Source organism: Bombus fervidus, chromosome 2 (genome assembly GCF_041682495.2).
Source record: "Bombus fervidus isolate BK054 chromosome 2, iyBomFerv1, whole genome shotgun sequence".
Taxonomy (NCBI): domain Eukaryota; kingdom Metazoa; phylum Arthropoda; class Insecta; order Hymenoptera; family Apidae; genus Bombus; species Bombus fervidus.
The window spans coordinates 2953926-2964638 of record NC_091518.1 but is presented as its reverse complement, the minus strand read 5'-3'; the positions used below and the strand labels follow the sequence as shown (position 1 = coordinate 2964638).

At 40.4% G+C, this 10713-nt stretch overlaps 3 protein-coding genes across 7 annotated transcripts; all 3 read left to right on the top strand.

Moving 5' to 3' along the window:
- On the top strand, positions 1–1753 carry LOC139993590 (uncharacterized). The gene is made up of 2 exons (XM_072015476.1): positions 1–276; positions 437–1753. Exon 2 carries the CDS (start codon positions 446–448, stop codon positions 1751–1753), a length of 1308 nt encoding a protein of 435 aa, XP_071871577.1. The 5' UTR covers positions 1–276; positions 437–445.
- Positions 1754–2288: 535 nt separating this feature from the next.
- On the top strand, positions 2289–6531 carry LOC139993594 (uncharacterized). Its single transcript, XM_072015490.1, has 5 exons — positions 2289–2410; positions 2677–3344; positions 4109–4899; positions 5035–5523; positions 5588–6531. The coding sequence occupies exons 1-3, from the start codon at positions 2294–2296 to the stop codon at positions 4383–4385; spliced, it is 1062 nt and encodes a 353-aa protein (XP_071871591.1). The 5' UTR covers positions 2289–2293; the 3' UTR covers positions 4386–4899; positions 5035–5523; positions 5588–6531.
- A 97-nt stretch (positions 6532–6628) lies between these two features.
- On the top strand, positions 6629–10300 carry LOC139993570 (uncharacterized). 5 transcript variants are annotated; one of them, XM_072015462.1, is made up of 5 exons: positions 6629–6769; positions 7614–7724; positions 7943–8173; positions 8284–8544; positions 8650–10300. In XM_072015462.1, the coding sequence occupies exons 3-5, from the start codon at positions 7982–7984 to the stop codon at positions 9835–9837; spliced, it is 1641 nt and encodes a 546-aa protein (XP_071871563.1). In that variant the 5' UTR covers positions 6629–6769; positions 7614–7724; positions 7943–7981; the 3' UTR covers positions 9838–10300. The 5 variants fall into 5 exon arrangements, with proteins under 5 accessions (XP_071871563.1, XP_071871534.1, XP_071871554.1 ...); XM_072015433.1 differs by having other exon boundaries at positions 6662–7238; positions 8284–8541; XM_072015453.1 differs by having other exon boundaries at positions 6663–7106; positions 8284–8541.
- The last annotated feature ends 413 nt before the right edge of the window (positions 10301–10713 follow it).

The following is a 10713-nucleotide window of genomic DNA, read 5'->3' as shown; positions in this document are numbered from 1 at the left end:
AAAATTACAGAGTTTGCAAATCAGTCAAACTTATCGAATCGATGAATCACTGAGGTTCCATGGGAACTGTGGTTCGTCTGTCTGCAAGCGAAGATAACCACGACCATTCCATCAAGATGACAGTGTCGCCGATCGGTTCCGACGTGACTCTCGGAACTTCATCAAGGGAATGCGGTTCCGCTTCTCGGTTTCCAGCCGATCATCTTGGCGCCAAATCGCGTCTCGATCGAAAGTTCCAACGAGTTATGAGCAAGAAATCGAAACCAGTTCCTCAAGGTTGTTCGTCTTGTCTGAAACCATTACGACTAATTTTCGTGGCAAGCTTCATTGAAATGCTCTAACCTAATAATTCTAATTTCATAAAAATTCGAAGTGTAAATTCAAGTAATTCCACTCACCAAAAACTTCAAGTAAGCTCTATTAATTCCCCATTTAGATTATCGTGATGTCTATGAATCGATCTACGGACCGTGGTCATCGTGCGAAGAAAAAAATTTCAAGGGAGAGTAGCAAAAACAAACCGGAAGCGGCAGCAGTACCAGAGTTCGGAAGTCGCGATGTTGTTTCTCCAGACTGCAAAGAACAATATCTCTTCTTATTAGAATTCTTCATACATCACGTTACCAGCGAACGTTTAGCGAAGCTCAACCAAATGTTCTTCGTCCCCACGACGATATCCGTGGAGTTCCTCAACTTCACAGGGAAAAACGGTATCGAAATAACTCCGGTGGACCCGTTATTTCAACCTCAAGCAGGAGTTGCAGACGACATCGAGTATTTCTTCTGTGGTCGGTCCGTGATGTTCGCCATAGATCAATACACTGTGGTCAACAAAGACTTGGAACTAATCATCAAATTATGCGTAGAAAAAAAAATGCCAGAATGTGTGAAACCAGATGTATTAATAGGTAACGGGCAGCTAGATATTTCCAAACATTTCGCCGCCCTACGAAAAGAAATGTTGCAATGCTGGCACAAAATGGCACCACCACCGAAAGTCTTCGAGGGAGAAGTTCCTGTAATTTATAACGAAAACACGATCGGCGATATATGCATGTTCGTCAGAATTTCTGCATTCGGACAAACTATCGTCACCGAATTTGACGCGCCACCTGATAGAACTATCTCGTCTTATATCTTCAAAGGCGGCGACTGTAACGAAAAATCACCAACTTACAAATGTCGTATCGTTGATCCTCACATTGCGGACGTCTGTAGGGACTCGAAAGACGAATTATTGAAAGACGGGCCTCCTTGTCGTGTTTGTATCAAGGAACAACATCCTTGTACACCGTGTGGACAGTCAATCGGAGCCACGTTGAAACCAAACGTTAGTTGCAAACAGATCAGCGAAGTAACTCCGGTGACGATGTCGAAACCGAATATTTGTTCCGATGTGCACAAGCAGGCCGGTCTGATACAATCGAGCCGTGGACCGGTGCAACCGTGTGGAAAAGCTGTGGTTCTGAAAGTGTCCGGGATCCTGGACACGGGTCAGGACAAAAAACCGACAGTCACCGTGGCACCCGAGTCCGAAGCTACACCAGATACCGATCCCGACCATGACGTGTTCGTCCTCAGAATTGGGAAAAAAGGGATTGTCGGAGCTGGAGAAAAGTCCGATATACAGTTGGAAATGAAAACACCGAAAGGTCCCGAAAAGGGACCTCCTATCCGATGCGAGACCAGAGAGATGCAGACTGATGATAAGGTGCACAAAAAGACACATGCAAAGAAAAAGAAAAAGAAATGAATTGGATAGATTGGATCTTTTTTAGATACCGTTTTTTGGATTATAAATGCAAGAATACTGATTTTATTGTTGTATATGTTGCATTTTGCGTTTATACGGATTGTTATTAAACTTATTCTTCACTACGAAGTTGAATTAATCTTTTATTCTTAGATCTGATTGAGTATTTACTTCGTGGAGTATTTTAAAATTTGTTTGAGGTTTTGAAGTCTACTTTTGCTTGAGGATTATTTTACTCGAATTAGTAGGGCAAATTATATCTTTTATCTATTTAAAAATTATACAATCCACCGAAGTAAAATAATACAAATGAGAGACGCAATTTATTCCCAAATTCGTAGATGAATGGGCATTTTGAATTATACTGCGGAGCGCCCCCTGGATGGTTTTCGAATCTCAAAATTTCCGAAACCGTCCGACTTGATGGCAATATCAAAATTGAGGGTTAACAGACAAATTTTCTAAAATATTCTAATAATCAAAAGCTAAAATTATGGGAAGCGTATTCGGAACTTCATAATATTATATCGTGTTCAAAAAATGGCGGATGAACAGGAACTTTTCTTGATCGAGTTTCTAGTCGAAAAGGTTAAAATCCCAGTGATAAGGGCAATGCAGGACGATCTATTACCTGCATGTACCTGTGTCTCCTTTCAGGTAATTTAGCATTTTATTAAATCCCCAAATAGATCATTGACTAAACAAATTTTCACCAGTCACAATCTTTACACATGTAAACATGTTTCTATATATTTTTTTAATAGGTAAACAATTTTTCAATCGGCTTTTCGCTTTATCGTTATAAAATAAAATATTCAATTCCAGCAATTTCGTTAAGAAGTACAAATCCGTTAAAAATTCTGTTTTAATTCAAAAAACCTGTCGAACCTATACTAAACATATTTTCATAAATAAATCGGCAGATCCTCAGCCTGCCACCAGTCGACATTTGCCAAGAAGCTCTGACGGATGGCTGCGGTTGCACCGAAGGCGACACGCAGGTTTTCAAGAAAGGCAAATCTTGTTTATTCGCGTTGCCATCGATCGTTCTCCAGAGACCCTTAACCACATTCCCCATAAAACTATCTGTCTATAAGAAACTACCACCTGGAGTGCTACCAGATGTGATGCTGGTTGGCTGTCATCAAATCGAGGCAAAGGCAATAATAAACGCCGTATTGAGCCAACAGGTCTTCAAAATACCGAATCCTTGTCAAACGATCAAGGACACGTTTAAAATTACTACGGCAACAGGACAATGCGTTGGATCTGTGACAGTCTACATAAGAGCTTCCTGTTTCGGCAAGAAGATCATCACCCAGTTTCAAATACCACACAATAGGAAACCGTATCTGTTTAAAGGGGCAGACGACAGTCCTGTTTTTCAGTGCAAGAAGATACCCTCTGAATGCTATACACCAGCTCCATTGACGTGTACCTGTACGAAGAAATGTATCGATGGTAGTGGAGAGTCTACAGGAAGAACCTGTTGTGCCACACCGATCGTTCAGACGTCTTCGTGCCCCCCCTTACCTAAACCTCCTGATTATGGTCCACGACCGTGCTGCGCCTCGCGTCAACCATCCTCAGGGTACTCGTTTTTCTCGTTTTGCATCCTTTTTGAACAGGATTAGGTTCAATGATCTAATAATCTAAGAGTTAAATGAACAGTTGTGCAACCAGTTTGATCATTCGTGCGTAGTCATTTCCTCTCTTTAATATCCCGGATTTTTACGTTTTAGCATTCTGAATTTTTACAAAATCTCTACTTTAAAAAAACTATTTTTCTTTTCTTCTTAATTTGTTACACTGTCTCATATTACTAAAATATAATCTAACTTTTTAGATGTTAAATTTTTTCTGCGCTATAGGCAGATGAGAAGCTTTAATCATTCGTGACTAACAGAAGGATGAGCTAAAACTAGAGCAGAGAAAGGTTCGTTTGTTCGAATTGGACGCGTTCGAAAGCGAAAGCAATTCAGCTAGATCAGTTTGCCTAGACTTTAGTCACGCCTGAGTGCATTCTGTTTCATTCCAGTGCCATTACTTTATCTTTGATGTCCGTTATAAAAGGAAGATCTTTCTCACAACATTTATTCATTTATTTAATGGGACTGCAGCAATAAGAAAATAGATCTATTTTCCAGTAATTTGAATAAACTAACAAAAACCAACTAAAAATCAATATACTTTTTCAAACGTGATATAAATTCAAGAGAAATTCAAAATAAACTTTTACACTATTTTTCTCCTCCAATAAATACAATTCGAAACATCGAAACTCCGCATAATTACTGCAAATTCTTCGATCATCTTTTACTAAATAATATACGAGCTTCTTTTATCTCTTTCTAGGAAACAATGTCCATGTTCGCCGAAAGCCCGACGGAAAGATCAAGTAGCTTCCCCGTGTTGTTGTTCCGAGCCAATATCTAGTTTTCGCGCCACTGCTCGTCAACAAGCAGCCGCAGGAGGGAAATGTAGCCCGTGTGCAAAGCCAGCTCCTTGTTCACCTTGTTGCGGTGCTTCCTCCCTATCGACAGGACCCAAACCATACGGTGATTTGCTTAGCAAGGAGACCGTGAAAAAATGTGGATGTCCTGTAAAGGAATACAATTGCACCTGTGGTTAACAGAAATGAAAAGAAACTTTTCTTCTCTTGAAAAACAGAAGAAACTTCTTCTTAATACTTAGAAAGTAAAGAGAATAATGTACCAAGCGAATAAGGCGGATGATTTTATTTTATTTATGTAAGTATTAACGTCATATAAAATTCATATAAGTGGTTATTAAGGATCGTTATTTGAAACAGATTATTATTTAAATTTATTAATTTATTCGAGAAATTACAAGAAATTAAATTTTGTTTCATAGAACTTTAACGCTTTCCTTAAGACGAATACGTGCGATATAAAATAACTCGTTGAATAAAATCAAAGAATCTGAACACATGCCTTGTGGGAACAATCGATGAAAATGAAATTGTTTCTCAATAACTAATCGCTTTTGTTTCAACACCTAACCTTGGAAAACTATCCGTATTTCCTAACTCAAACACACATGGAACAAAATTGTCCGTAGTCATGATAAGCATAACAAATAACGAAGCACACAATCAGAACCTGAGCAACCACTACTTCTCCTCGGTAATCAAAAAATATTTTTATGACTTCCTATCACTTTTCTATGATTCAATGATATACCATTTGTGAGTTAAGCTACCCATACTTTTATTATTTTTTTTTTTTTTTTTTTTATTGGTTTTATATTTTCCTTTTCAGTTAATCTTTCCATACATATTACTCAGGATTCTAACCGAAAATACATTAATAGCCCTCCAATGGGAAGCGATATTCGTTCACGCCTTCTTTAATCTGAATAATATCACGAGAAAGATATTACCGACTATTAAAGGAGAAACTTTCCTGCAATTAAAACGGCCGGAGGAAACAATTAGCGAGCCGTGTTGGGAAAAGATAAACGTCGGGAATGCAAGCTGGAAAAAAGAAGCGCACTGGAAAGAAACTTCATCGGTCTGTGGAGAAAACATGGATGGACCAAGCAGGAAAAGCACAACGCGAAGCAGAAGAAAAGGAACGCTTGCGTAAATGGGAAGAATGCTGGCAAAAAAAGTTTGAAGCTCAAGAAGAACGCGATAATGCCGAATGTTGCGTGGGCAAAGATTTATGCGTAAAACCCAGAACACAATCAAACATTTGGATCAATGTGACTAAGGATCGATCCCTTCAAGAAATACATATGTTCATCAAGTAAGATTTATTTGTTTATTGTTATGAAAGATAATTTAGTGAAACGAATAATTAATTTCCACAGGCACGTTCCAGTTCCAAAGCCAAAGCCTCCGCCTCTGCCACCGCCGAAAGTACAAAAGACTCTGATTATTTCACCAATGGAAAGAATCGTGAAGCAAAGAGTTGACAAAATGAGCGGTACGGAGAAGAAGAAGAAGAAGGAGAAGAAGAAGATGTAGCAGTAAATGAATTCGGCAATAAGCGATTCCTTTGCGATCACTTTGCTCGAATATCTTTCCTTTACATTCTTCTTCGCTACGCAAAAGATACGTATTTCTCTGTTTGTCGAGGCATTCGTAAAAATACATCAGAGACCATGGCGAGGATGGCGTCGTGACACGTTATTCTCGTCGTTCGGTGCCCAGTTCGGCGAAGTACCGAAATGGAAATAGTGAAGAAATAAGAAGAATCTAACTAATGAAACATTCTCGCTGCCTTCAGTTTCCATTTTCCTGTATTACCCTTTTATTAAATATCAAAATATCTTACACGTTCCGCTTAGACCATCGAAAATGCAATAAAATATTTATAGAATGTTCGCTCCACAAGTTGAGGATTTTCTACGCTACTTTCCTTAGTTAAACTATCCTATCTACTATTTTAACTGAGATAGTAAAGTAAAGTTTGCTAAAATTCTCCAATAAATATAATCAATGTCCTAATCTAATATCTATGGCCGGCAGTGTCCGCCAATCATAGGAAATTTCATCTCAAGATGCAAAGAACATGGAAGAAAAATTTAAATGGAGAAAAGAAAAATTTCTCCAGTCAAGTTGATTCATCGAAAGCGATATGTTCATTGACACGAACCGCGAAGGAAACAAGCGGTCGGTGTGCAAACTGCAAGGACATTGCACGCGAGGAGTTATTCCTGTCCCGCATATATGTACGGGAAGGGATAAGAAGGGAAGGAAGGTGGGTGATAAAAGGTGGCGGAAAGAACGAAGGCAGGGGGTAAACGTGAGAGAGGAGGGACCACGAGGATGAGACTGCGCGTGCTTTTCTCTCTTTCCTCCGCCACCCTCAGTGCCTGCCACCGAACGACGAACAGGGTTGTAAGCCGATATTGTCGGGCAGGCGCATTGGAAACCGGCGACCAGCCGGGAAGGAAGATAACAATAAAAGAGCATATATAATCGCGCCTAAACGCACGTTAACCTCGCGGCCTGGCTGGTTGGCTGGCTGGCGCGTCGCCTCTCGAAATGTAAGCACAATGCGTGAGAGTAACGTGAAAGTGAAGCACGATCGAAAGTGAAGTACAGAGAGCACGGGAAACGTGTGTGTACACCCTGATAAAGCCTCTTCGGCACCTCTCTCTCGACCACGGCCACACGCACATAGGGATCTCCCCCGCCAGGTGGTGATCCGATATTTCTTCGTGGAGATAATACGGTCGGTCCTCCCGATTTTTTGTCGTTGTTCCGTGTGTATCTCGAGGGATCATGAACAACTCGCCGCAGAATACCGAGGTGGCCGGGCAACAACACCGTGCCGGCGTTGAGAACAGCGACGAGGAGGAATGGAGTGGTGTCGTGGAATGTGTAATGTTATTACATCGACTCGTGTATCGAAAGAATGATTTTTATTTGCTGAAACAGCCTTCCTCGAGCAGTTTCTTGTTGCCCATTTCGAGTTGTTTTTCGTGGTCAAGGAAATTCTGTGGATTGCACAACGTGTGTTGAATCTTATTATCTGATTCTTAATTATCTTTTTGTTATTATTGTTGTTACTGTTCGTCTGTTACCAGATTTCTTTTCTTCTGTTCCCTGTTGGTAGATGCGTCTGTTGATTTTTATTTTCCATCTCCCACGCGAGTATTTTCCGAACATGCATCATTATATGTGTATCTTGGGTTACGTTGTTTTCGTTGCGACGCTACACTTAGGATGTAGATTCGTTAGAAGTTTAGTTCAAAGTTGGTTTAATTTATCGGAACATGTGTTTTACTAGTCAAAGTATGTGCATTGCTAGAAGATGATAATAGATAATAGCTCCTTTGTTTCGCGCTTATCGCGAGTTTACCATGGTGTTGCGCTTTTTCTTTTTAGGCTGTGTTGGAGAGATCCAAGTCAGATCGAGTGACACGGGCGGATGAGGACAGACGTCGTCGTACCATCATCGTCGAGAAGAAAAATGGCACATACGGTTTCACGTTACAGGTAACGTAACCGTTTATCTGCTCGTACTTTCTGCAAGCTACACAAAATATAACATCTTTGTGCGCTCCTCTTATCAATAATTATACCTTCATTGTACCCTGTAACTATCTTTGTTTCCACAAGTGTTACAGTAATTTCTCCAGAAAGTTCAACTCTTACAAGAATTAACATTCGTTTTAAATATAAACCTTGTAATCGATTCGCTTGAAATTGTACAGAGTTATGGGATACATTACAAGAGGGAGCAGGAAATCGAGATGGTCACGTACGTTGATTACGTGGAATACGATGGACCAGCGTTCAAAGCAGGAATGCGAGAGGGTGACGTGATACTTTCGATAAACGGCCACGAAATGGACAGAGCGGATCACAAGACATTGGTCAATTTCATAAAGAACTGTGATACCAGGATGCGAATGGTTGTGTCGTTCGAAGACTGTGTAAGAAAGGTAAATGTCGAGAAAGTAAATAGCCACTTTCTAAAACTTTAATTTTCGTTTAAAAAATAGAATGCACTTTAGCTATTTACTCAAACATGATATTCATTATTGTTTGCCAGGTGGAATTACATATGCGCTATATCGAATTACAACGTGCTCTTCAATCACGACTCGGTGAATTAGAGAGACTCTGCGAGAGGGAACGGTCTATTCTCATGGGTCGATGGAAAACCCATTCACTGCCAGCACGCAAGAGAACGCCTAACAGTGTCATTACGAGTAACCCCAATCAGCCATCGCCGTCATCGAGTTTCAATTCTTCCACGATTCAATGTTGTCGGCCTGCTACGTCCACGGAACATCTGTTACTTTATAACGTGGTATCCTATATAGAAACATTTTATTATCTATTATATATTATATCCTAGATCGATTTAATCTTTGCAACATCGAAGAAAATAACAAATACTTTTAACTTTTTATAGTTCCCAGATGGACGACCATGTTTAGTTCCACGGAACACCGCTTGTCTAGTAGCAGTAGGGCCTCCCCGTTCGCGAAGCGATCACCACCACTTTCTCTCAAAGATGTCAAGCGAATCAGGAGTAACCGTTTCGTCGAGACATAGCTATCACCAGGCAAACGGGATGAATAGTACGCCAGCCAAATCGAAATCGCACAAATCGTGTCAACAACAGCAACAACAGTCTAATACCAGCGGAGATCCGCTTCCTCTTCATCCTCCACCACAGAATAGCCTTTGCGTTGCTTGCATCTCCAGCGCCAGTCGTCGCAGGGAACAATCAGATAGCGGTAGTTTGGACGCGTACGACTTAGCAAGTCCTTGCTGTGATCCAAATTGCGTGCCCAGTCGTAGACGTCGTGAGAAACAAAGGAGAGCGAGAAACGAACAGAATCATCATCAGCAACAACAACAACAACAACAACAACAACAGCAGCAGCAGCAACAGCAGCAGCAACCAGCCCAGCATCATCATGTACAGCGAGAGCAATCGCAGCAAACGCAACAACAGCAACAACATGGTGCGCACAGCTGCTCGCGCACATCAGGACACAGTCTGCATTCTGTTACTAGTAGCGATATCTCGACCGCAGCCGAAAGCGTAGCCTCCTGTTCGACGAGCCTAAGCACGGATACCCTCTACTGGGATCCAAGCGTACATCAACGACCACCACCGTGCCTTCAGTATGCTAAACCAAAGTCCTGGGACAATCTAACTACCAAGGCGTTCGGTGGCTACGGTTTCGGATACGGCTATTTGGATACGGCTACTATAAAAACACATAGCGCAGAGAGACCTGGGAAAGGCGCTCATGGACGAGCAAAAACGCCTACTGGAACCGTTCAAAGGAGAACGAGTAGCGGTACTACGTATTCGGGTAGTTCTAATAGACACTTTCAGCCAACCAAGTCTACCGAAAGTTTGTTAATACCACCACCATATCAAGGCGAGCTAGACGCGAGTCTGAGTTGTGAATGTCTGGATGGTCCAGCTCCGCGGTGCATGCCGGTGATCCAAGTAGAGAAGCACAATCGACAGGAAGAGGGTGGATATATTATTAGTACGCACACTCAAGTTCGACATCGTCGATCCAGCCATTCGGATGGGAAATTAAGGGCACTAAATAATTCCGAAGTGACGCGTCTGTAAATCATCCTTCTCATTGGAAACTGTATTCTAATAAAAAGATACTCGTATAATTATCGTATCAAATTCTGGACGACGAAACAACGTGTATCTAATGTATATCGTATGTCGAACTTGTTCCCTATTTAAACCTTTGTATTCAGCTTTATATCGCAACAGTTAGTAATTGTATTCTCACCGAACGATAATGGAATGGACCACCGTTTTTGAAACTTTTTCGAACAAATGCGATTGGTTACGGATTTGATTGACTAAACTTATCGTTTGATCAACGAATGGTTTCCTAGCGATGTTTCCGGACAATATGATAAGGGATATCATCGATGTTCATGGCGCTTTTTAAATCTTTTTTAAATTTTTATCGATAGTTGATTCTATGATTGGTTGGAAACAGTTTTAAACTGTGGCAAACGTTAATAGTAATATTATCGTTATCATGAAAAGAATAAATTATTGAAGCATATTATTTCGATATTGTAATTATTCTGTGATTCCTTAAAACTTAGGAGGTAAAAATATATAGAAATTCTTTCATGCAGACAATACCGAACAATTACATCGTTTTTTATGAAGCTTTTTATTGTAGACCTATTCTTTAATTTATAAATATTAATATTTTAGTTGAAAATTGTAAACTAAGTTGCTTACAAAATTCCTATAACTTCATCTTTATACTGTTGCGCGATCGATTAGGAACTTGGGGAATTTCAGACTGAGTGACTTATTTGCCGTAGAGTACAAAAGCACTTAGCTCTTGTTTGTGAAATTGAATAACTCGAAACTAACGGTTAATCATATACAAAGCAAGCGATTCATACCTTGTCAATGTTCTTTCCTATATCAACAAAAGTAAAAAGATAAATTCGAGAGTAATTATAG